Genomic DNA, 27,350 nt, shown 5'->3' with positions numbered 1-27,350 from the left:
TTTAATTGCATGAAACAGTTTCAAAAACCCATAGATTGAAATTCCCCACCAGTATGGAAAAAAAATACCAAAGCTACCAACTGATGATCTCTCTGTGGTGATCCCAGAAATCAGGAAAGGCAAAAGCAAGTGAGGGAGGTAACAAAAGTAGAAAGGCACAGTATTAACCACAGAATCCCAGAATCACTGGGGTTGGAAAAGATCCTCAAGACCACTGAGTCCAAGCTGTGCCCAATCACCACCCTGTCCTCAGCCCAGAGCACTGAGTGCCACATCCAGCCCTCCCTTGGGCACCTCCAGGGACGGGGACTCCAGACCTCCTTGGGCAGCTCATAATTAATGGGTGACTTCAATCATCTCCATACCAGCAGGGCAAATGTTGTATTGAAATCTGATCAAAAGACAGATTTTGGTATCTTTATCAACTTAATTATGGAAAAGTTTGGAGCAACCTCCAAAGTAGGTGCAGTCCTGGATAGTGCACAGGGAAGTTGGTTGAAGACAGATTATTTCTCTAATAGTGCCCATTATGTATTCAAATCCCCCTATTCGTAGGAAAGAAAAATAAATAAATAAATAAAACATTCTCAAGCACTAGAATTCTAACAATAAGAAAAAAAGTAGTTGGAAAAACATTTTAGAAAGCAAATTAAAAGGCAAAATGTTTTGGGGTTATACAGAAAACATTGAAAGATTTCCTGCTGGAGGCTTGGAGTAAATTTAAACCATTGAGCCCAAAACCCCAACAGTGAATAATAGAGGAAAGGAGAAGACTAGAAAGAAAAGGAAACTTTTGAAAAGTGGAACTTGACTCCAAAGGATGAGAACAGCAAAGACTGTCTGGCAAGTTAAGGAGACTGGTCAAAAGAGAAAAACATGCCAGGGGCTCCCATACAAACAATAAAGTCTTTTTCAACACATTAGAAGCAGGATGTCTATTAGTGAGTCTCTGTGGCAAACAAATAACTCAGGGAATGAAAGATGCACTCAAAAAATATTTGCAAAAAGAACTACATTAATTGTTTGCATCACAGAGCACCACAGAGGAAGTCCCCATGCAGATGAAGTCCCCATGAAGTTCCCATGCAGAGCATTTCAGCATGGTCATAAATTACTTGGGAAAGAGTAAATTAATGAGGTGACAAAATTTGTAGATGAAATAGGGTTTTTTTGAGTTATCCACACCTCAAAATCCAAATTATCCAATCTCAGACTGATTGGGAAGACTTGCATGAAAGATCTCAGGCTACCCACTGGATGGTTTATTGAGCAACACGATACCAACAGCTCCCACCTCCTCCCATGCTCCTGGCCACACATTCTCCACTGCTCACCCCATCCTTGACTCCTCCATGAGCTCATTCAGCTCATGAAAACATCAGAAAATGAACCCAGCAAGCAAAATTGAGCATTTGCTGCAGTTGTAATGAGTTGGACAGGTTTGGGAAAGGGTCTCACAAGGGCTGGGGTCATAGCCAAGTGAGGGATTAGTTATGGCACAGAAGGTAGGAGAGGGGAAAGCAGTAGATAGGGAAAAAGAAGAGCAAGTCCTCTTCAGCAAGGAGTTGGGATCAGCCCTGTGTGTCCCTGCTGCTGAAATGGCTCTGTGCTGGGAGAGGGGAAATTTAGTACCAGTGAGGACAAAGGGATGTGCCTAGGAACAATCATTTGAGCTGTAAAGACAAGGATATAGAATTTAAAATAGCTCATTAAACTCAGGAGAGATGAGAGATCCTGGAATTATTCTAGAACATTTTCTAAAAGCATCACATTCTTGGTGGGCACTGTATCTACTTATATATATATATATATATATATATACATATATATATTCCTGCCCTACCCAATAAAGCAGATAAACTTAGGAATTTATGGGAAAAAAAGACTGGGAAATGCTGTCCATGGCACACTTACAACCCAACAGGCCATTTGGTAATGGGGACTCTATCTCAACATGGGAAAACCTGAAAAAGGGCACAGGTCACAGGTAGAAAAAATAGACAGGTAGCAAAAATTTGTGGGTAAGAGGAGCCCAGGATGGTCCACCCAGAAGAGGATGGTACCTTGTAAAGTTGTGAACATTGGAAATGATGCAAATACAGATTAATTATTCACTATTCTTCATAATGCAAAGAGGAAGGTGTCACCTCAAACCAAGGAAAAGCTGTAAAATAAACAAGAAGAATTCTGCTCATAGGCTCAGAGTGACACTCCCTGCTGACAGATGATGTGAAGATATAAGAGATCCAGATAAACCATGGGGAAAGATCCATTCCAGATAACAATTCAGGCATCCTGTCTGTCATTTCCAGCCTGGATAACCCCAAAGCTCCTGATGCTGGGATTTTGGGACGATTGACCCACCTTGATCTTTTTCTCCTACTGGGCTTCCTCTCCTGACTCCCAGCACTGCCATGTTCACTGTGCCCATGTGTGCTCAGCAGCCCACACCTACCGAGCTACTTTGCCCCATCTCCCTTTAGAGACAACCCCAGACACCATGGGCCCTTGCATGGTTCATGTGCCCTGTGACAGACACCCACACTGTGTTCAAGCAGTTGACCCAAGAAGTCCCAGTCCTTTCCAAGGACTTTCCACCAAAGAGATAAAACTCCTCTGCACAGAAAACAACCTTTTGGAGAGGTTAAGTCTAACAGCAGGGACTGGATTCCCTGAAGAAAGAAGCACCATTCACTTCTATGTAAATCTTTTTCTTACTTCTAAAGGCACCTTTGGCTTCATGTTCTCCAGTAAAAGTAAGAAAACTGTCATTTTAAAATCAGCAAAGCAGGTCTCTTGTCTGTACAAAAATCCTGACCGTAAGGAGATGAAGAGAGAACAACTTATGGAAGCAGCGATCTCAGAGCACTGCAGGGAGAGGTTCAACACTATCTAATATACTGGAATCACAGAATCCCAGAATGGTTTGGATTGGAAAGGATCTTAAAGCTCTTCCAGTTCCAATCCCATGCCACAGGCAGGGACAGCTTCCACTGTCCCAGGCTGCTCCCAGCCCCGTCCAACCTGGCCTTGGATGCTGTCAGGGATCCAGGGACAGCCACAGCGTCTCTGGACACTCTCTGCCAGGGCCTCACCACCGTCAGGGAACAATTTCTTCCCCATACCCCATCCAGCCCTGCCCTCTGGCACTGGGCAGCCATTCCCTATGTCCTGTCACTCCAGGTCTTTGTAAATAGTCTCTCTCCATCTTTCTTGTCAGCTACCTTCAGGTGCTGGAAGGCCACAATTAGGTCACACTGGAGCCTTCTCTTCTCTTGGCTGAAATAACCCAGTTGATTACTGTTGGTTTATTATTGCTGAGGAAAAAAAAAAGGCAGCAGAGCTGATAACAGAATTAACCTCCTCGCTCGGGTTTTCATACTTCCTTTAAAACTGGCTCCAGGCTTCGATGTCAAGTAAAAAACCAATCAGGCAGTTTAGCAATGCTGGGTTTATTGTGGATATCTCTGGGGAGGCTCCCTGAGAGACACAGCACAGTCGCCGTGAGGCCCCGGACACCTCGAGGTGTGAAGATGAACACAACAGTCTGTGTCTGCTTGGCTCCAGGCAGGATCACACCGTTACAAACACTGACCCAGCACTGTCCCAGTAAGACCAAAACAATATTGCCAGGCAAGAAGGAGAAAAAACATTATCAACTTGACTTTTGTTCAGTTATCTGAATTTACAACCTTGATTTCTCATTTGAGCCTGAACTTCCAGTCAATCGCAGGTAAAAGTACATTGCATTCCCATGTTCCTGCAAGGCAGCCATTCCCCTGCTGCCTGAGGAGATTGCATCAGTTATCCAGGATTTCTATCAAGCAAGATCACAAACGTGAGCTCTGAGGATGCAGAATAGACCTGAACACTTGGTTAGCTCCTTTTAAGAGAACACATCACGTCTGGCTTCAAGAGACAAAGTTATTTCCTTATTTCTTTGATGTAGAACCTCAATTATTGTGTTTTTGTTACAAATTGCTTTATGGTTTGAATCTTACATATACTCAAACTCATGTCTTTTTCTTTATTGCTTTGCAGCACGCCTGAACAGTGGCAAACACTGAGTTGAAAATAACTGCATGGAATTTTGGGGGGGGCTAAATGATTTCAGTGAAAGAACTTTGAAAACCTGAAAGAAGCTCAATTCCCACCTCAGTGGCTAGTGATGTCAAATTTCCAGGCATCTGATCAGCAGCTCTTTTTACAAGGGTTGTGTCTTCGGGGAGGGAGTTGAGAGAAATAAGTGCTTTTTTTGGTTCCATTTGCTACTCTGAGGAGCTTTTAATGAATTACCTGAGATGAAAATATGATTAAGGGAAGGCTCTATCCACTGGGGTGCATGGGCTGTGCACAGAGGTCTTGATACCTGAACAGAAGAGCACAGGAAATGGGTCACTAGAAAAGGCAATTACTGAAATAAAGGGAAAATATGGAAAGATGCTTATCTTGTCAAAACATGGTTGGAAACAAAGCAAAATAAACTACTGCAGCTCAGAGAAACCAAAAAGATATCAACTTACAGGTACAGTCTGAGTGGACATGGCAGATATATTTTCCCAGCAAACATATCTGAAAGACAGTTCCATTTCTGAAGTTACTCTGAATTCCAACAAAACACAACTGAATATCCAAATTTAAAGATGAAAAAGAAATTACTTTGAAACTCAGAGCTCTCCCCCTCCACCAGTGATCACTGGGTTATCACTGAACTGGGCTTTGCATAAGAGAAAAATTCTACAGAAACATTTGATAAACACTATGTTTTAGTTCATTTTTTACCCCAAGATGTTTCATTTCTCAACTGGCAAGAGAGAAGAGAGTTTGGTAGAGATTTGCTTAATGAATAATTCAGCTACACTTGTCAGGCTTCAAACATTTCTGTGGGCAAGACTCTACACACTGAAATTTCCACAGGTGAAGAATAAATCAGAAATGCACTTGAGATGCTCATACATTTTTCTGTCCTCTTTACCCAACTCTAATCAATTAAGTTTAATCATTTAATAACTACCTATTTAACTGGAAAAGTCAATCAAATGGAGGAACTTAGATTAGCTCTTAGTGGCAGTCTCACTGCAGATAACAAACACCAAGTCCTGGACCATCATAAATAATGTCAAAAACAAGACTTGCCACCAGCTCTGATGTCTTCCACATGAGAAATGCACATTTTAGTGAGACCAGACACAGTCTCAGACACCAATATAATCCAAGAACAAAGAGCTCAAATACAGAGGATGAGGGACTTGTACTCGTGAAAACACCGACTATGAAAATAACCAAAGGTCAATGAAAGGACAGTATCATGATGAAATAACAAATTAACATACCCTGCCAGACTGATATCATGTTCAAAAGGTCAGATGTGAACCTCTGCGTACAATTCAGATGGAGGAGATCGAAGATCACAGGAATTGCCAGACTGGATTAAAAGAAATCCATAACAACACCCAAACTGTGGACTGATTTGCATGGCCACACGAGGCAGCCAAACCATCACTGACCTCTCCAGGCAATGTGACCTCTCACCAGGACACAGACAAGCTATAATTCAATATAAAATCATCCTTCAAATATGTGCTAACATACACACATCCAAAAAAAAAAAAATCCTCAAGGGTCTTAAAATTTAGCAGCTTTCACCTGGGTCCCACAGGATTTTTCAGGGAAGCAAAGGAATACCCCCAAAACACCTGCAGTTCTCCAGCCTACCTCCTTAAGCCCATGCTTGGCACAGATGCTTAGCTGGAGTTTAGAAGCTTTAAAAATCTCTTGAAGTTCTCAACATGGTCAACAGAATTAAACAAACACAAGGAAATTTGTCTTCATGGAGACATCAGCCTTACTCCCTGCATTCATCTTGTCTGCTTAAAGCACTATGGCCACCCAAAACCACCACCAGTTTCATTCCACCTTTTTTCCCCCTCACTTCAGAAGTCATGGCACAAGGGACCCAGTGCCGCCATAGAAGAAGGAAAATGTTCCCAGTATAAAGCAGTGTTCTTTGGGATGCAGACTCCCATGTGCTCAGAATGGGAAGCAGGGACAGATTCCCCATTGTGGGCTGACAATTCACCCCAAAAACAAGACTGCAGTAGAAGCAGGGACAGTAGTTCATGTGGATTTGTACATCTCCAAACAACTCAATTACTATCCCTTTATCTCCTTTTCTCCTTTAAATGACAATCCACACACACATTCAGGAGGCAACTCCATGCACCAATTCTCTCTCCACAGATGGGGCATTTCAAGCAATTTTAGAGTAGCCTGCAAGCCAAAGTCTGCCTAACTGGGTAGCATTCCTGAAAGCATCAGCAATGGTGTAGAGTTTCATGAAACTCCACAGCCATGCAGACATCAGGAATGAAGCCATCCTGTGGAGAGGCCATTGAACAACTTGACCTTTGATGGAATTTACTGATGGCTGGAGGCACAACACTTGGGCAGTATCACAACATCTCCTGATACTGTATGTTATGCAATTATCAATATCACTGCACCTCTTTATGTCCCAGCTCATGATACAAATGGACAGAGGCCTCCTGCAGGGTATGGTCCTGGGCAAGACAGAAGGGGATGTTCTGCTTGACATCAGTATCTGAGGAAACAAAGTTCTCTGTCCATGAAGGTCTGGGGGTCACTGGGGGGAAAAGAAGGGCTATTTTCTGGCTCCAGCAAAATTTAGGAATGGCCTCGGGAAAACACACAAGAAAACTTATCTGGGAAGGGGAACCAAAGATTCTGAATGTCAAAAATTTAGCAGAGGGTCCTTCTCACCCTCTGGCAGAACTTTGTGCTGCCAGGGAAGTCACATTTAGGAACATGGCTACAATAACAAACAAGCTGCCACAGCCCTGTGGTGTCTGGATGGTGAGATTCTGCTTAAGATCTCATGCTGGGGTAGAAGTCATCACTCTTTTACCAAAGCTTCCTACAGAATTTTAGGACCATGGAGTTAAAATTGAAAATCCCTCAGATGGACAGAAATAGTTGCCCAGGTGTCTGCATTGGTGTGATCTGTACATCACAGCTCACCAGGCCCAGTGAACCATCCAGGACCACTGAAACACAGTAGGGATGAGAGGTCAAGAAAAGAGAAGCTGCTTCTAATAACCACCAAAATCTGGAGGGGAGAATTCAGAAGAGGGACTGGAGCAAATGTCTTGTCTTCTGTTCGAGTCAGGCTGGGAGAACAGGCAAGATGTCCCAGTTCCTCTGGCTTTAACTTTCCCTTAGCCTGTCCCAGCCAGACCAAAGCCCGCAGAATCACCAACGTGCCTTATCTTGAACTCGGCTTTTGGAGAAGAAGGATTGAACAGATGTCAATCAGTCCTTCAGGCTGCAAAATCAAGAACGTGATACCAGGATTCCAAGGAACAGGCTGGCTTGTAGGCAATGGGGCCAGGAATTGTTGGCACCTGAAGAAATGGATTTTGCAAAGCCCCCTGTTTCTGCAAGCTGCCCTTTGGGACATTATCCTACATTTCCCACTTGTGGCCTGTCAGTTAAAACATCTTTCTGCCCTGGGAACAGCCAAAATTTCCAGTGCTGGGCACTATCAAGCACACTGCATTCCCTGGCTCCATGACTTGAGACAGAAACTACAGGATCTTGAAATACCTTCTTTGACATTAGCTGAACAAGACCTAAAAATGCAAGTCATAGAAACACAGAAGTGTTTAGTTTGGGAAAGCCCTCTGGGATCATGAAGTGCAACCATTCTTCCAGCGCTGTCAAGGCCACCACTGCCCCATGTCCCCAAGTGCCACCTCTGCAGGGCTGTTAAAACCCTCCAGGGGTAGGGACACCGTCACTGCCCTGAGCAGCCCCTGCCAGTGCCCGACTAATGCTTTAATGAATAAATTTGCCCCAAAATCCAGTCTAAAATGGTATGGCGGGCAAGGGCTTGAAGCTTATTTTTGACCTCCCAATCAGTGTAAGAATTTATGTCCCAGAACAAGTTATCTGATTTATTTATCTGATACCTCCAAATAAAATATATTTTTCTAAAATGCACAAAGTATTCATGGCCACTCAGGGCAAATTTAGGGGCTTCCTTAAATTAGCAGTGTAGAGTAATTCAGCTAATTAGGATTATGGCTGGGTTTTTTTTCCCAGTAGTATGATGTCTCAGTCCTATTTGTTTCAAGATAAATGTTTATGGTTGCAATTGATGATTTTAAGGATATTTTCCAACTTAAATGATTCTGTGATTCCACAACAATTGGTTTTCTCGGTGATGCAGTATCTGATATTTGCAGGTTACCTTGTTTCATTCCCTAGGCAAGGAAAGGGGAATATGCCAACAGACCTTCAAAAAATATATATTTTCTAACAAGTAGAGAAACTCTTATTTCAAATGCAGGAATATCTGACTGTTATTGAGGTACATCTCCTAGAAAGAGAAGATAATGGCTGAGAGCATGTGTTGTACTCAAACCCTCTGGAAGGTACAAAGATCCAGGTTTTGTTGCTCAAGATACACTCACAGAGTTATTACCCCATCAGTGGAACATACTTAGGGAATCATGAATGATGAGGGTGACAAAGAATAAAAATGTTATGTTCAGTAAAGCTGGATAGGACTTGGAGCAACGTGGTCTAGTGGAAGCTGGCTCTGTCCATGGCAAGGGGCTGGAACAAGATATTTAAAGTTCTTCTGACCCAAGATTCCATGATATGAAGGCCAAAGTGCCAAGGGCTACAAATGCTGATTAACAGCACCATGAAACTGAAAGCCATGTTGTGAGATTTTCAATATTTAACCTAAGGAATCCTGAAGTGCTTTCTATGTGAACAAAGAGCTGACTTTCATCTCAGTGATGGAGAATGGAGGAGGTACTTAGGCAGTTTTTCCCAGACTTGCCCAAAAGAGCAGAAGGGGGCTGGAAGGGCTGGTGTTGAGGGCAGTGGGGCTTGGGCTGGAAGGTTTCTGCAGGAGAGAAGAATGCAAGGGTGGATCTGGACCACAGGTCCATGCAGCCCAGCATCTTTGCCTTGATAGTTGCCAGCAGTGGATTTCTGGAGGAGAAGTAAGAACAAGACAAGCTTGTAGGGCTTTCTTGCTTCCCAGGCATTCTCCAAGCCTCCAACATTTTATAGACTCCCAGAGGCAAAGCTGGGACCTGTTATTTTACAGCCATTGATGGAGCCTTCTCCCATTCATTAGTTCCAGTGGTTTTCGAACCTCTGTAAACTTTCAGCATCCACAGCAGTTCCTGCAGCAAGGGATTGTACATGTTAATTGTACAGTGAGTGAAGAGCACTTCCCTTTGAACCTGACTCTTTGCAGCCTCATGTGATGCCCCATTATTTTTATATGAAGAGAAACTAACAGTCAATCCCTATTCACGACTCTGGAACTTCTCCATATCACCCTTCAGCTGCCTCTTTTCCAGCCAAAAGAGAGTTAGTCCAGTTTGTTTTTCTTTGGCTAAAACACATCTTATGCTTTCTTTTATCCTTATGTTTTTCTCCTAACATCTTCCAATACAGCTACTGCTTTTTTAGAGCTGTAGGGAACAAAACTTCACACAGGATTCAACATCTGGACGTATCTGGGATTTCCACGGGAGATCAAAAGAGATTCTCTGGTTTATTCTCTCATTTTCATTGCTTATGTTCCCTTTGTCTTCATGACAACCACCACATACCAAGCTGACACTTGCACAGACCAGTCTGTTAAAATCACAAGACACAGTTGTGGCAATGGGCAAATTAGAGCCCATCACCTGAATGTAAAAAATGACTGATTCTCCATGCTCTCCTGAAGTATTTGGTCTCATAAGGTCATACAATGATTCACAGATGAACCTTGTCTTCATTATTTCTAATTAGATCATGCATTGGAAAGCTCTAGAACATTACCAAGCATTCCCATTTCCATGTGCTCCACACTGGGGATAGCACAGCTACAGCACACACAGCTGTAGCCACAGGCTCCTTATTCCTTCCACCTGCTTCTTACCTTCCAGTAATTATTTATCCAGAAGCCTCCTTCTTAATCCACATCTTAGTTTCCCTGAAAGCCTTTGCATTTGGGAAATTCAGCCAGACCTGCCCAACTGTTGACTCCTTCACATCCACTTGTAGCACTCTGTGTTACAACTTCTATCAGCTTATCATTTTACAACACACTGCTCCAAGCTTTTGGGGATTGGAGCTCAGAGAAAAACTGGAATCCCATCAGCCACCTTCCAGGGATTTTAAACAAGAGTTCAGAGAGAAGTTAATAGTTCAATGATTTCATCCTCCCCAGTCCCTGGGTGAATACCACCTGATCCCAGCGACTGATAGTGGTAATTATGTCTATCTCCATCACCATCTCATCTCCAGACATTTCAGCCTGAGACAGATGAAAGTACAGATGCAAGGAGAATTGCATTCATTTTTTGCTAGGATTTTAGATGCCCTAAGCACAGCTTTTAGACTTTAATTTTTTATAGATCCTACCAATTGTCAGGTGAGTGTTCTGCTTGTGACTGAAGAGAATCTAGCATTACCACTTTCAAGTTATTTCTCCTCTCTTCACTGTCTTCATATATTTTTAAGCTGTTCCTCTTTTTTCTAACTTTATCAAATTTCTTGCTTTTCCAGGATGCTTTTATATATTTTCTTAGTCTTATGTTTAGGAATCCTGATAGGCTTTTTTCATTTTTCAAGTATTTCTTGAGAGGTACATTTTATCTTCATTGTTACTATAATGTCCTCAAACACTTTGATGCAAAGGATGTAACTCCTAGTTGCCCTCTCAGATTCTTTTGAATGACCTTACTTGATTTCATGTCACCCTTTTCTAAATTAAAACACAGCTGTGGACAATTTTTGGCCTCTTAACATCTCATCAGGAATAAAGTACATGATTGTCACTGTCCAAGAGTGGCTTTTCAGGAGCAGGATTTTAAATGAGGATTTGGAAAAGGCCAATGCCAGCATAGCATTCCCCAGTTTGTTCCGTGGAGAAAGCAACCACGAAAGAGGCAGCCAGAGAAGGAATACAAAGAAAAGAGCTGCCACCAACTCAGGCCACAACCAGGTGCAACTGCCAGAAATGATGAAATGGTGGTTTCTCAACCAAAAACCAACACAAGTTGTTTGATGATCTTTTTTAACATGAGGGCTGCGTGTTGTACAAGCACGTGGGGTTCGTCCATCACTAAAATCTGATGTGCTTCGCTCATGGAGAAGTTGGGCAAAGTTTACAAACAGCAGCTTTGGGTCCCCTGGAGGGACAAAAGAGAGGTCAGAGGTCCTCTTAAGGAGGTAATGGAAAGCCCAGTCTTCCCTCTGAGGAGAGCAAAGTGCTGGAAGGAAATGCTGACAGACAACTGCCTAAACCCTTCTGTGAGCTGCTACCGAACAAGAACAACACACACAGAAAAGCAACAAGAGTAACCATTATTCTAAGAAAGATGAAAATTACAGAAGATTAAAAAAAGACATTTGAGAGAGTCGATGAGGAAAAAAATATTTGAGTAGGACTATATGGCCTGAGGCATGTTATGTGAATGAGGCCAGCTGAAACAGAGGATTATGGGGAGGACAGTGGCACTTTGGGGGCCCCAGGGAAATGTTCTAGAGACAAGTCTCCAGCACTGACACTCAGGGACAATGTGCACCCACAGCATGGCTGCAGGAGTACAATCCAAGAGGACACTTAGAGAACAAAGGAACAGCAGAGGTACAGCATCACAAGCAGAAGAAGAGGAACTCTTTTCTCTTCAGGATCTTGGGGAGGTTCCACTTATTTTAGAATAGAACTGTCTTAGTAAATAAAAAGTTATTCAGATCATTTTGCAAGGAACAGGACTCAGGACTGGAGCAGTAACACAAACACAAATGCAATCTCTCTTACTAGTCTAAAAAGTAGTCAAGGCTGGGTTTCTGGAGCTGTATCTCTACACTGGATGGTTGTGTATAGAGACCAACTTGCAAGATTTAACGTCTGATTGAAACTGATGCACAGGGAGCTACAAGAACCATCACAATTCACTCTCTTATTTGACTTTCATATCCTTAGAAATGTTCCCTGTATTTAAACAATCCGAAAGTAACATTTTGGTGGAGGATCCTGCACAAAATTTATCTAATGAGAGAGCCAGTGTTCTCCACTCACTCCCTAGAACTAGTCTCTTCTGCTCTGCCATGTGGCCATCACCCCATACCCTTTCTAGACACTGTGCCTGCTCTGCTCTGTTTTTCAGCTTGTTGGCCTTTGTAAGGAGAACTGTTTCACATCTCTAACAGGACTGGAGTGCTGCTCATTTTTTACATCTGGATCAACTCAATCCTAGGGTCATTCTCCTGAGTTTCTGCAATGGACATGTCCCTCCTACAGTTTGGCACCAACAGTGCTGCCCAACGCACGCCCCGTGGAAACACAGCTGCTGAGGAGCTTTGGAAGTAGGAAATTGAAATATACCCTTTCATGTAATTTTGAACAAGAATTCACATACCTTTTACCAAAACAAAGCACATTTAATCACCAAACTGCTTTACTTACATTGAGAAGTAACAAGTCATAACCAAATTCAGTCAAAAGCTTTTGATTTGTTTCACAGAGTTTATGGCCAGAGGAATTTATTCAACTCCCCAGTCAGGATTGCTGTGTTTGACAATCCAGTACATCTCTGCTACTACCCTGATGCTGAGCACAGTAATAAGCATTAGATTAACCCATTTGATCACTGGAGACCAAATTACTGAGATGGAGAACAAAAGAGAGATCAAAGGGCCACTAATGCCCTTAACCAGACCCTTCAGGGATGGGGAAATGACGAGGTGAGAATACATCCGTTGATTTAGGCAGATGATTCAGATCTCAACATGCACAGAAAGAGGATACACACCCAAAATTTTAGATAATTTGAATGGGGTGGCTGCAGGGGGGAAGAGAATCTTCCACAGAATTCTGGCAGCACAGGAGTAACCCATACAACCTAAGAACGTTCAAACCAATCTTCTCTCTACTGCCTTTGAACACTGACCTACATGTTTAAGTGCCTTGTTCTGAAGTAAGGCCAATCCTTGATGCTCCTAAAAACAAGATGAAAAGGTCCCAAGACAACTCTTGGCCAACTCCTGCCTGAGCCATGCTGGCAGCAGGCCCAGAGCTCCGAAGCATGAGGTGTGATTACAATTCCTTAATGCTGCCTGAAAGTGTTGTGGGCAAATGAAAGGCTGTGCAGTGCTTCCTGTTCTTTACAGCCAGGGAAATAAGTGGAAAAATAAACAGATATTAAAACTAAGTCATAAATCACAGAACTCAAAGACAGAAAAAGAGACCACCATGACCATCCACACCACTTCTGTCTACTTTGCACCTGTCCTGCTGCAGCCAAGAGCGAGACCTTGAATGGAGGGAAGACCAAAAGGGTAACAAAATATGAATGTGCATTACTGAAGCGTGATATATTCCTTTGTATTGAGATTAATTTTATATTTCTGCTTTGTTTATAACCAAAAATTTCACTTATCTGACCCTTGGCAATCCCTGCAACATAGACTGTTGATGATACTGAAGATGATAGACCTGAAGGTCAAACTACACTGCACATTTCCCATTGTAATTACTTATTATTTTTCTCAGTTTAGGTTAAAACTTGCTTGTTTTTATACTACGACTTTTGAGCAAAGTCCACAGAAAGCTTTTAGGTAAGCTTGTGAACATTTTAGGTTTTTAGGCATGTTTTTGGCATGTTTCACTGCATGGAAAGCCACTGAGATATATTAAATAAAAAGGCATGTCAATTTTTGTCCAAAATTCAGTCTGATACAACAGAGCCCTCTTTGATCATACTGAGTTGGTGCTGTATTACTTTGACAATTCTGAAGGTTTTTGTTTTAAAATAATAAATTCACATGCAGTTCAGAACAGCCTTCGTCAATAGGAAATGCTCACCAAAGTTTCACTTGATGGAGGCACAGAAAAAAATTCCTCTAATGGTTCAGAACCACTCTACCACAAATTCAGCCTGGCTGCAGCCTGGAAGCATCACAGGGGCCTGTTTCCCTTCTCCTGTAATCTCACCCCTCTGCCAGCTTATCTTTGGGAAATGTCCACTTGTTCCCTGGATGTATTCCAGGGCCTGTGCATGGCCAGATGTCCTCTATTGACTGACACTCACTCCAGCCCTGTGGGATTAGCCTCCTGACCACAGATCTCTGCTCTGCTCCCAGTCATGAGTCTCCAGAACTGTCATCTTTTTAGTACTGAAAATCTTCAGTTTAAGATGGATTTGTGCCCACCATCATAACTAATTCAACTACAACTGCAACCAGCACCAGATGGTGCACTGGGAAGCTGAGAGATTTAAAGTCCTTAAGCAAGGAACAGTTCCCTGTCACATGTTTTCTGGGTGAGGAAAGGAGAAGAAACATCATGGAAAGCTCCAGCTCAGCCTCTATATACGCTCAAGAGAGTGGTGGAGATTCAGAAGCAGCCTCTGAGATCAACCTCTTCTAGGAGCCAACTCTGAGATTCCCACTCTGCATCTGGATTTTAATGGCTTGCCTTCCAGTTACACTTAAATCCTGCACCAACACTGAACTAATCCACACTGTGGGTTACACTGGACACTGATACTCTATGTCCAATTTCTAAGAGATCTGTTTGGGGCAAATGGTTTCTTCAACACTACTAATGTCCCTGTGTTGGGTGACTACAGCCTTTTTGAGTCACTGCTTTGTGTGTTCCCCAAGACAGCTTCTACTTTCATAGAATCACAGGATAGTTTGGGCTGGGAGGGACCTTGACGCTCAGCTTGTTCCACCCCCTGCCATCTGCAGGGACACCGTCCACTGTCCCAGGTTGCTCCAAGGCCCCTACAACCTAGCCTTGGACACTTCCAGGGATTCAGGGCAGCCACAGCTTCCCTGTGGCTGTAAAGGGCTCCCCACCCTCACAGGGAAGAAATTTCTCCTAATATCTAATCTAAACCTACTGTCTTTTGGATTGAATCCATTCCCCCTTGTCCTGTCTCTCCAGGCCCTTGTAAATAGTCTCTCTCCATCTTCTTTGTCAGCTCCTTCAGGTACTGGAAGGCCATGATCAGGTAACCCTGGAACTTCTTTTTTCCAGGCAAAACAATTCCAAATGTCTTAGCCTTTCCTGAGCAGAGTCTATGTGCCATGTAAAAAAGTGGGTTTCTTTCCTCTGTAGGAGCCATTCATCTCCGTGTTTCAGTGTAATTTCCTGTTAATGGCTTGTGTCAGAGTAACACTTTTTGGTACTTAGACACCCATTTTTACTGTGCTGCAGTCAGGCCAAGTGGCTTCATTATTGCTGCTTCTGAGGCAGTTCTTGCACATTACTTAACGCTAAGTCAAGTCTGTGTACACGAGTACGAGCTGTTCCAAGAGGCAGAAACCGCTCCTTTGAACTGCCTCGTATTGTGCTATCGGACCAGTTTATTCACACGTAATTTAAGTCCCCATAATAATTTGGTTCAACTTTCCCACTTCTCTGTCAACATTATGCACTCAACATGCTTTTGTTGATGCAGGAGCTGGGAGTATAGAAGATACTAAGGTATTTACTTTGGGATGGGTTGGGATTGTAAACCTTTGTGAGCACTGAAGGAGGTGATTCCAATTCCAACTACATGTGACTCGCAACACTGGGAACACTCTCCATTGTCCAGGGTGATCCCATAAGGTTCACTGCAGCAATTCCACAGGATAATTATCACCATTGTTCTGAACACCACACTCCTCCTCTGATTGGATCTGCGATTGATTTTCTCATTCTGAATGGTACATGCCACCTAAAAAAATGGCGATTCTGGCTCCTCCTCCAATTCTCATTCAATAAATCCTAAATAGATCAATTTGAATGTTTTTTAAATAATTTATTTTTCAGGGAGGTGAAGAGGAAGGAGGATAACCCTTGGTTTAGGGGTTCAGAGCCTTTAGGGAGTTTTTTCTGTGGGTTTCTTCAATTTTGTTTTTATTTTTTTCAGGTGTTTTCCTTCAGTGATAAGTTAAAACAATACACTCCGTGGGTAAGTGAAAGCTGACTTTCTCCTACAATCCCCTCATTATGAAACTGCAGAGTTTGTCCAGAAATGGAATAAAGTACTGTGAGACTTGCAATGAAATGATGGATGTTGGGAAAACTAGTTCTACACACTGCCTTCTCAGTGAGACTGTGCCACTGTCCCACATATGCACTGGAATTTTCTACTTGTCAGCATGTGAAGGGATTGGAACTGCTGATCACTCTGCCCTCCCTATAGTGATGTGAGGTTATCCATCCCTTTTAAAATATTATTAACAGGGACTCCTCCCAAACTTTTAACACTTTTTCTCAAATACCCTAGAACTAGAGACTGTACCAACCCCTGACACTCTGCATAGAATAAAGGAATCATCTTTTCCCTTGTGTATAAGATGGGGATTATACACACTCAGAGTGAATATAACTGTAGTGCTCAGTTTTAATAATGCATCCTTGAATCTTGATCATCCTTGAACTGTCCTAAACAAGACTGTAAGTGATGAACAATATCTCAAATAAAAAGGGATTCTTTTCTTCCACAATTAGATTTGCACATGTTGTAATTCAAATTAGAAAAATCTTCTTGCAACTCTCTCCAGTGACTGTCTCTGTTTCTTTCCAAGACATTCCTTATTTTCCTATCTACCTTCGAACCAACATCAACTCACTCCAGTACCAAGTGGAGACTGAGTCAAGGGCAAGAAGGAAACAACATTTATTCCTCAAAAATCAGTCAATAGATCAGCAGAAGTATCAAGAAAAGAAGACTAAAAATCTCTGTAACAATCCTGTGAAAGGGAGTTAATTGACAGCCACAGGAATTGCAATTCTGAGGGCATGTCAAATCCTGAGCTGCTCATGGATTGTTCATTGTCGGTAAGTTCCAAATTTGTTCCTTCCAACCTACTTGTCTAAAAGCTTTGGTTACTCCATCTGTAATAAAGGGCCAGGTTTTGACTTCCATGGAACTTTTAACAGCAGCTCAGGCTCCTACAGTGGCCCAGCAGAGATCACAAAATCCCAGACTGGTTTGAGTTGGAAGGGATCTTAAAACTCATCCAGCTCAACCCCTGCCATGGCAGGGACACCTTCCACTGTCCCAGGGTGCTCAGTCCACCCTGGCCTTGGACACTGCCAGGGGCAACCACAGTTTCTCTGGGCAACTTGTGCCAGGGCCTCACCACCCTCACAGGGAAGGATTCCTTCCTGATTCAAACTTCCAAATCCAAATTTCCAGTTTGGAAACTGCCAATGAGTTCCACAGGTTCTTCCCATGTCCAGCAAGAGTTAATGCTCAGAGCTCCCTGAACAAGCTGGAGCACTGCACAAGCCTGGAGATAATTTCTGCAAGAAGTCTGAGGTGTTGGTTTTTTGACCTATAAAGGCTTAAGTGTCTCTGCCTGCTTGACAAATTCCTCTCCCTTTGCATCACACAGCAGCAGCAGCATTTGAATGCCAGAGGAACACTGCTGGCTTACACTGGCAGGGCTTGCGGCTCCCTGGAATCTTCCTGGGCAACAATAGAAATAGAGATTTCCCACAAAACTGCTCACAGGGGCAAAGGCTGTGAGGGGGAATTCAACGCTGGGACTCTTTTATTATAAAGAGGATATCGCTAAAGTTGGTTTCTAAGATGTAACACACCACAATCAAAGTCCATTTCTGTAGATGATCCTGGAAAATAGGGCAAGGAGAAACGACACCAGGAAAACATTCTGGTAGAAGTAACTTTGGTGAGGCTCCATCACTTTCATGCAGGATTTTCTGTATTAAATTAAGAATGCACTTCTAAAAATATATTGACCAGAGCACTATGAAGATAATTATAAGTCATAATAAAAAGAACCTGACTTGCCTCCAGGGCCAACTCTGCACCACTGATCCCTGGGCAATCCTATTCTACCTCTGAAAGCAGAGAGCATTGCTTTGGAAACAGGACTGGGCCATCCATGCCTCTCTTCCAAGCTAAGTTCTGCAATTGGTGTTCTCCTGGACAGGCTGACTGCACCTTACAGAGTCGGATATAACCAACACCTATCCAAAAATGCTGTAAAAACACCACTTCTTGACTCAATTACTGTAAATATCCCATGTTATGTCCCTAAACTACATTTGGAGAAGCAGTTGTGCGGGTATGCATGCACAGCCATAAGTTTATTTATTAAGTAGGAGTTCCAGTGACATCAAAGTTCAGCATGTGCTCAACCATGTGCAAAATGAGATGTCCCAATAAAGCCTGAATCCGGTCTGTTTAATATCCCACTATTTAAAAGCAAACTGAAAAGTATACATCCCACTAATTTCTTACTTCTTTTGTACCTGGAGAATTACATCCCCATTTCCCGTTTTTTCTTTCCAGAGGTAAGAACCCACTGCAGAATCAGGACCCCAACAATTCTAAACGTCATTTTATAGGCCAAGTTTCAATATTTAGCAGCAGAATTAGAAACCACAGCATGAGATCTGCAGGAGAGGTCACACGTACACTTGGCTAAGCCCTCCCAGAGCACAGTGCCTGGCACCAGGCAAACATCCTGCTGCAGGAGGCACAGCCTGACCCCCTGTCTCAGTGCTGCCAGCTAAAACCAGGACTTCCCGCACTGGATCTAGTGGGATGTGGAGCGGGAGCTCACCCGAGCACACAGAGTGGCAGAGTCAAGGCCTAAAAACACACACAGGGCAGGTCAGTGTCGGTTGTGCCCAAACTCAACAGGCTGGATTAGAGTTTCCCCAGCCCTCTCCATTTGGAGGATGACTTTTAAAAGATGAAACTGGACACCATTCACAGCTTTTTATTCCAAACACCTGGTTGGTACTGCTGTGATGGCACAGATGGCACAAAATTCCCACTTGGTATTGCTGCATTGGTTAGAAATCTCCACACATCCCTCAGGAGAGGTTATCATCCTCCCATTTCCAAAAGGTCCTACTCTATACTTTGTGCTTGGTTGCAACACCACTGTAGCTTTGGTAAGGAATAAATATTGACTTTCCTGGACATTGCCTCACAACAGAAGAGGACCTTGAGTGCATTTGTCTCAGATTTTTTTTTTTTAGCCCGGTAATATAATTTTATAGCAGAGATTTCATTCTGAGGAGTTCAAAAGGCATGGAAAAGCAGGCTTTATTCATGCCACAAATTGTTCATGTTCACTTTCAGACAGGTGACCATGTTCTAAAGCTGGCTCAACTGTCCTTCTCAAACTACACAAAATTTATTACTTTCATTTACATTTTCAGACTAAATGTAATTAAGATTTCAACATACCCCATTTGGAAAGGTCTAGAAAAGTCCAGGAGGAAATTAAGACTTAATATTAATGCAGGCTATTTTGTAAATTTTTTTTTTTTTTTGTTCTCAAGAATAAAGCACATAACTGCCAAGCAGAGGAGCCACAGAATGGAGAGAATGCACACCAGGTCTCAGGAAACTGAGCTCCAAACTCAGTGTGTGCAGGAGATGGGTCTGTTCAGTGAATGGCTCAGCTCTGGCTGTGCAGCACGTGTACCTCCTGCCCAGGTGTGGAGATACCTGTGGCCTTAATAGATTATCCTTAATAAAGGTCAGAGAACAGCATTAATTCATCTATAAAAATACCTGGTGGTGACACCACTGGAGTTCCTGCGTAGGTAACATTCACCCTTTAGGTACAAGCAACAACGAGCAGGGCCAGGGATTCTGGTGGGCACAGCCACGATAGGATTCAGGACTGAAACAGAACCCTGACCTCGGCAGAGTGTGGGGAAAACCTCATGAATTTCAGAGAAAGAAATGCTAATCCTGACTTCTGTCAGATGTTTCACATTCCGACTTGTGACTTGACACACTCAGCTTTATAACATCAATTAAGATACGAAATAATCTCTATGGAATCAGCCGACCACATCCACAATTCAGCAGTAATCAGGCGCAGCCACAGCTCGGCCCCGAAGTAAGGCTCAGCCCTTTTGCACGATGCCGTCCCCTCGGCCCCTGTGACCAAACCCGCGGGGCCAGCGCACGGAGCGCGCCACAAATCCACGCCGGGACACGGAACCCAAGGCACCGCTCGGGGAGCCGAGGCATCCAGGAGGGGAAAGGGGACTGGCTGGGGCGGGTGGCGAGGCCGCCGTAACGGGACCAGGCACCGCTGCATTTACCTGGAGCAGTTTCCCTTCGGCCGGAGTCACCTCGGCGACGTTGGCGAACTCCCCTTCCAGGGTGATGGGCTCCACTTTGAGCGGGATGACCCTGATGATGGCTTTCTGCGCCGCCGCCCGCTCCGACTCCACGGCCGCCGCCAGCGCCAGCCCGGTGTGGCCCAGTCCTGCCTGCAGGGTCGCCATGAGCAGCCAAGGCCAGAGGACAGCCAGCTGCACCTGGGGGCCAGCACTCATGCTACCAGCAGCGGGCTCCGGCCGCTCATACCGCTCGGGAACGCGTCCTCAAGGCGGCGGGCCCGGCCGGCGGCACCGCTCCCGGGCTCCGAGCCGGCTGCGGACAGAGCCAGGGCCCGCAGAGCGCGGCTCAGTCACCGGCAGCGCGGCTCCCCGGCGACGCCGGCTCTCGCCATCGCCGCTCCTCTTGCCCCGTGCCACGTGCTCAGAGGCCGCCGGGAGCTCAAAGGCATATTTTAAACAAACAAACAGGAAAAAAAATTCCTAAATTGTGAGTCTCTCCTCCGGCAGATAAATCCAGAAGGATCAGTGAAACAGGTTGCAAGCAAGAAGTCAGTCTGGGTGCACAGGGAACATTAGGAATTCCTCGGTCCCACCGAGATGAGGCACGGGGAGGGGTCCCCGCGGATGTGGAGGCCTCCTGTCTCCTGGTCAAGAGTTATGAAGACCCACAGGTTCAAAACATCCATCCCAAATACCCTCGAGAGACACCTCACCTTCTTGATATAATTTCCCACAGCATATGCACAACTTGAATGTTAACTGCACTGATTTGTATCCCTCCTAGAAATTAGGCAGGCGGTATTCCTTGAATTTATGGTGATAAGAAGGCTTGCTCCAGTACTGTTCCCTTCCAAACGAAGATGATCCCTTCCATCTTCCTCATGCCAGAAGTGCTTCATCAAGTTTGGAGATCGGCTTTACTTTTCCCTTAGAAATCCATGCTCACAGTCTGACTCCGGGTAGAGTTCTCAAATATAATTAATAGAACACAGAGTTCCTCTTCATGGCTGGAAGTTCCCAGGAAATAAAAAGGCCCCCATACACTGCCAAAGTTTCGTCGCGAAGCTCAACAGGTATCAGACAGAAAGTTACGGCGTATCTGGTTTCTCTAGCACTATTTCTGTGCGTGCCCCAGTTCCGGTATGACCACTTCCAAGCACACGTTAAGAAGATCCTGACTCAAGGCCCCACAAAATAAAATAGAAAGCTCCACGGTCTGCCCAAAGGTCACATGAAACGCACAGATGAGTCTTCATAACTGAGAGAATTAAAGCAGAAAGTGTTTTCGATTAAACTGAAGTTCCAGTGACCGTATGGCTCTGGAAAGTAAAGGGTATACAAGAAAAAAAACAACTTTGCAAACCTGTAAGGCAGTAAGCCTGCTGGAGTCCGCAGGGGCCGGGCCAGGAGAGAATCCTGCTGTAAATCCCAGTTATTTCCAGTAGCTTAACAAAACCGTGTGGCTCTGTTGATGTTTGGGTTCGGACTTAAAAAGAATAGAATTGGAGTTTCTAACCAAAAAAAAAAAAAAAAAAAAAAAAAAAAAAAAAAAAAGATGAATACTCTCTCTCGCACACACGGTGCAGGCAGGTAGGTGCAAGCGGAGCTCCACAGCCCGAAAAAGGATCGAGGGAGATCAAAGGGAGAAAATTACAGCAGACAGAGAGTTCCCGAGGCAGGCATGGCTGAAAGTGAAGTCTCCGCATGTAATCGCCCGACCTGCGCCAGCACCCCCGCGCGCTCCGGGAAGGTTTCCAAAGCGCGGCGTCCCCGCAGCGGAGGCGGGCACCGGCCGTGCCGGCAGCGAGCGCGGAGGGCGAGCAGAGCTGGGACATGGGCAGCGACCCGGCGGCGGAGCCGCTGCCGGGGGCGAGGGCGGCCGGGCGGGGGCCGGAGCGCGGCTCTGGCAGCAGCGGCGGAAGGTCCCGGCGGGCGGGCGGGGGAGCCCCGGGCCGGTCGGGCGCTCGTACCTGCGGACACGGGCGGGTGGAGCAGCCGAGCCGCCGCCCCCGGCCGGGCCGCGGGCTCCCCCTCCCGCCCCGCCGCCCGCCTGCAGCGCCCGGGCCCGCGCGGGCGGGAGACACCCGGCCGGGCTCGGCCCGCCGCGGCTCCGGCCCGGCCGCGCTGCCCCGAGGGGCGCTGCACATCGCCCCCGCGCTCCGGCTCAGACTCGGGGAGGTTCCAGGTCGGGCTGATGTCGGAGATCTGGAATTCCGCCGCTCGGGCTCCGCGGGGAGGTGGAGGATGCTGCGGGCCGGAGCCGCGGGCTCGGGCCGGAGCGGGGATGTGGGAGGGCACTGGGGAACCCACCGGGAGCACCGCGGACCGGGACCCGCAGCGGGCCGGGGGTCGCACCCGCTGCTCCTGGAAAAGGGGCCCCAGAAAAGCGAACTAGTCAGCAAGCGGGGTTGTGACACCCCTGGAGTCACTCACGGAAATGAATAAATTATGCCAACGAGGAGTCGGTCTCCTCTTTTGTAAGCTTATCCCTGTGCTGAGGGTTATTTGTCGTGACAGCCAACAACTACTGAAACACGAAGCATGTTTTCAACTACAACACTCGATCATCTGCAATTTAAAACACAGAGAAAATGCAACTCAGCACCCATTTCTATTTAAAAAATTACTGCAGATTCAGTATAAAAGGTTAAGTTATCTATGTAAATATCTATATACTTACCTAAAGATTAATACACCTATGAAATATCAATATCTCTACAACTATATACATATAACTATATAGGTAAATCTAACTATATACACATATAACTATACACATATATCAATATAACTATATATAAAAATATAACTATCCTATAACTATAGACATATAAATAACTATAGCTACATACACATATATAAATATAGCTGTGCACATATATAAATATAACTATATACATAGGGAGCCCAGTTGGCAGCTGCTGCACATTTTCACATGCTCTCTCTTGTTCCTTCCTTTCCAAAGCACCCCCACTTGAAAGGCACATCTGCCAGCAGATGGAGATCTAGGAAGAAGCGGGAATGCTGAGTAAATCTGGGGCCTTGTGTGTGTCCCCTGGCACACAAATGGCGGGTGTGCTCCTATCAGGAACTAAAAAATACAGCTCCAACTTGGGAATTTGAGGCCTGCAGTTCAAAGTACAGGAATCCTTCTAGTTCTTCAAGCTTTAAATACAAAACAACAACAACAAAACAAATTACCAGCAAAATCCTCCCATGCTCCAAGATCTTTGCTTTCCCTTCCATGGATACCAGCTGTCAACCGTTAATTAATCTAAAGGCTGGCAGGACTTGCAGGAACCTTCCCTGATCCATGAAGGGCTTGACTGCCTCAGTATTGCTAAGGCTGGTGCTAAGATCCTACAGAAAACTTGAGGGGTGACAAAGAGCACAAACAAGAGGCTTTTTTTTTTTTTTTTTTTTTTTTTTTTTTTTTTTTGTAAATTACCCTAATTTGGAGCAATGTAAGGATATTTCCAATGTCTGGTCAAGAAAGTGAACAAGCACCCTTAAGTCCCCACAGCAGCCCTGGAAATAGCACCCAGGAGAGCTTTAATCTCTCAGCAGAGACATTCACATCGGAGGCAAAGAGCTGCAGCCCTTGTTCTTTCTCTGTACTGACAAAGACACCTCATTCTTCCTTAAATGTTTCAAACTGATGGGTGTCATGAGCTGAATTATTAACTAGCACCATTATCTGGAATCTACAAACTCCCCTTTGAAGTGAGCAACAGCTTTTCCAACTCCACCACCAGCTCTCAGATGCACAGCTGGGAGGGGGAGGTTACCTTCAGCTACAAGGCTGAAGGTGGCACTAACTTTGGCTCTAAAATGTATCCAGAGGGCTCCTGGTGTCCTGTTATGTCTCACTAATGTGTGGACATTTAGGTTTCGCTTTTCATTACTAGATTAGAGGATTGTTTGCTCTGCGATGTTCTGCTGCTGGTTTTTATCATGTACGTCAGTATAGATACCAGCAGGCCGGTACAACATTTATTTTGTGATTTGAGATGAAATATTTGGACTTCTACATCAACTTCATCAGTTTGGTGGGTATTGTCCCAGTTATTCCAGAGTCATCTCATTACTCAGTGTTTCCTTTAGAGCACTGTTACCTTCAGCAAACACATCTCTGGACATCAGCTCCAAATTGTGACATCCAGGTTTCTGACAACTCCCAGAACTTCAGGTTTTAACTACTAATTTAATTAAGACCTTTTCCATGGAAGAGGAATTAGTGAATCTCTTCAGAAGTGTGTTGGTAAGAACACTAAGAGGCTGTACAAGTGTAATATTTTAACTGTAATATTTCAGGATTCACAATGCCACCAATAACTAAACTATTCCTATTTCCCCTTTCTTTAATAGTCTCAAAGTAGTTTTCTTGGCAATCTCTTAAAAAAAGTCAAGTCCCTTTTTAACCAAGGGAGAGGAAATTGTTTCTGCTAGGTTTTCCACCTGAATCTGTTCCTTCTAGAGATTCTGTCAGATGGTGTCTGAATATTCCCAGATCACACTGATGTTCTCCTTTAAAAAAACAAAACAAAACAAAACAAAACAAAACAAAACAAAACAAAACAAAACAAAACAATCCCAAACCGCCACACCCCCTAAAAAAAGGAAGGAAGTGGCAGAAGGAAGGAAGTGGCGGAAGGAAGTGGCGGAAGGAAGGAAGGAAGTGGCGGAAGGAAGGAAGGAAGTGGCGGAAGGAAGGAAGGAAGTGGCGGAAGGAAGTGGCGGAAGGAAGGAAGTGGCGGAAGGAAGGAAGGAAGTGGCGGAAGGAAGGAAGGAAGTGGCGGAAGGAAGGAAGTGGCGGAAGGAAGGAAGTGGCGGAAGGAAGTGGCGGAAGGAAGGAAGTGCGGGAAGGAAGGAAGTGGCGGAAGGAAGGAAGTGGCGGAAGGAAGTGGCGAGAGGAAGTGGCGGAAGGAAGGAAGTGCGGAGGAAGGAAGGAAGTGGCGGAAGGAAGGAAGTGGCGGAAGGAAGGAAGGAAGGGGCGGAAGGAAGGGGAAGGAAGGAAGGAAGGAAGGAAGGAAGGAAGGAAGGAAGGAAGGGAAGGAAGGAGGACGGAAGGAAGGAAGGAAGGAAGGACGGAAGGAAGGAGGAAGGAAGGAAGGGACGGAAGGAAGGACGGAAGGGAAGGAGCGGAAGGAAGGACAGGCAGAAGGAACGGGCAAGGAAGTGGGAGGAAGGAGGAAGTGCGGGAGGAAGGAAGGGCGGAAGGAAGGAAGGAAGGAAGGAAGCGACGGAAGGAAGGGACGGAAGGAAGGAAGGAAGGAAGGAAGGAAGGAAGGAAGGAAGGAAGGAAGGAAGGAAGGAAGGAAGGAAGGAACGGAGGAAGGAAGGAGGAAGGGGCGGAAGGAAGGAAGGAAGGAAGGAAGGAAGGACGGAAGGAAGGAAGGAAGGAAGGAAGGAAGGAAGGAGGAAGGAAGGAAGGAAGAAGGAAGGAAGGAAGGAAGGAAGGAAGGAAGGAAGGAAGGAGGACAGGAAGGCGGAAGGAAGGAGGAAGGAAGGAAGGAAGGAAGGAAGGAAGGAAGGAAGGAAGGAAGGAAGGAAGGAAGGAAGGAAGGAAGGAAGGAAGGAAGGCCAAACATCACTCAATATTTCCTTGTAATCACTTCAGCATAAAATAATATCTATTCTTGTCCACTCCAAAAGGGCATCTAAGCTGAGGTGAACACTGACTGGATATGTTACATAATACATTAGTAACTCAGGACTGAGGATACCAGCTTGAAACTCAAGCTCTTACAAAATTAAGAAAAACACAAATTCAGAAAATTAGAATTCACAAACTTAGAGTACATGGTCTCACAGTCTGAACTGTGCCCTCAGCCATCAAACTGTCCAGAAGAAATAGGCCAGAATCCCAGAATGGGTCAGGCTGAAAGGGACAACAGAGGGTCACTGGTGCCACCTCCCTGCTCTGACAGGGCCATCCCAGAGCACAGGGTACAGCATTGTGTGCACAGGGCTCTGCAGTATCCCCTGTCCCTGTGTGCAGGGAGGGGCAGAGCAGGGCCCAGGCTCTGTCCCTGCCCAGGAGGCACGACTCCTGCCCTGGGCAGTGCCCAGCCCTGAACAGGCTGCCCAGGGAGGGGCTGGAGTCTCCCCAGATACTGCAGAGCCCTGTGCACACAATGCTGTGCCCTGTGTTCTGGGATGGCCCTGCCTGAGCAGGGAGGTGGCACCAGATGTGTCCAACTCATAAGTCCCACTAGATGAAATCAGTGTCCCAAGTTCCTTCTAACTGTACTAATTCTGTGAGTCTGCCCAGTGTTAAATATATATATATATATATATATATATATATATATATATATATATATATATATATATAATAGTGCATCATATTAGTAGAATTACATTCACATTATTTTACAGTGTTATGTAACAATATTCCTAAAGACCTGTGCAAATATAGTAACTGAATAAGCTCCAGTCATTGAGCCAGCTCATGTCCAGGACCAGTATCAGCCTTCTCACTAGTTACCCAAGACATGGGGCCTCAAAACCAAACTATCTCCCCCCAAAACAGGGGGCTCATACACCTGATCCTTCAGTTCCCAGCAAGGAAATTTGGGCCCCAAACTCCAAACATGTTCAGCAACAGAGAAAATGCCCAGTATCTGAAGGAGCCCACAGGAAAGATGGAGCAAGAGTATTGATGAGGGATGGAGGGACAGGATGAGGGGGAATGGCTTCCCACTGCCAGAGGGCAGCGTTAAGTGGTATATTAGGAATGAATCCTTGGCTGTCAAGATGGGGAGGCCCTGGCACAGGGTGCCCAGAACAGCTGTGGCTGCCCCTGGATCCCTGGCAGTGCCCAAGGCCAGGTTGGATGGGGCTTGGAGCAGCCTGGGACAGTGGGAGGTGTCCCTGCCCATGGCTGGGGTGGGATGAGATGAACTTTAGGGCCTCCTCCAGCTCAAACCATTCCATGATTCTGTGATGTAGTTCTGCATCTGCAGCTCAGGAGCTATCCAAGCTGGAAGTGTTTGGGGCTGGCCATCACTGCAGACGGGGAAGAGAGGCTGAGGGAGATCCCACCAGCTCCAGCACCAGCACAGGGACGAGCACTCTCCTGGAGCCTGCATTTGGTGCTGTGTCAGGAACACCCAGCAGTGCCCCACTGCACAGGGCACTCCAAACCTTGTGTACAGGAACAGCAGGCACAAGTACATAAAATGGA

General features: G+C 45.2%; 1 protein-coding gene across 3 annotated transcripts in view; it reads right to left on the bottom strand.

The window, feature by feature from the left end:
- The window catches only part of RNF43 (ring finger protein 43), a 58,077-nt gene extending 36,097 nt beyond the window's left edge, over positions 1-21,980 (bottom strand). For 2 of the 3 annotated variants that reach the window (XR_007779077.1, XM_050981621.1), the window contains exon 1: positions 20,141-21,980. Coding sequence is in view for 2 of the 3 variants with exons in the window: in XM_050981621.1 (XP_050837578.1) it covers positions 20,141-20,377 (237 nt within the window). In the remaining variant the exon portion in view is untranslated. The remainder of the gene's footprint in view (positions 1-20,140) is intronic. The other variant, XM_050981620.1, reaches the window with a different exon arrangement.
- Positions 21,981-27,350: the final 5,370 nt, after the last annotated feature.

Source organism: Serinus canaria, chromosome 19 (genome assembly GCF_022539315.1).
Source record: "Serinus canaria isolate serCan28SL12 chromosome 19, serCan2020, whole genome shotgun sequence".
Lineage (NCBI taxonomy): Eukaryota > Metazoa > Chordata > Aves > Passeriformes > Fringillidae > Serinus > Serinus canaria.
This window is presented reverse-complemented; position numbering and strand designations above follow the sequence as displayed.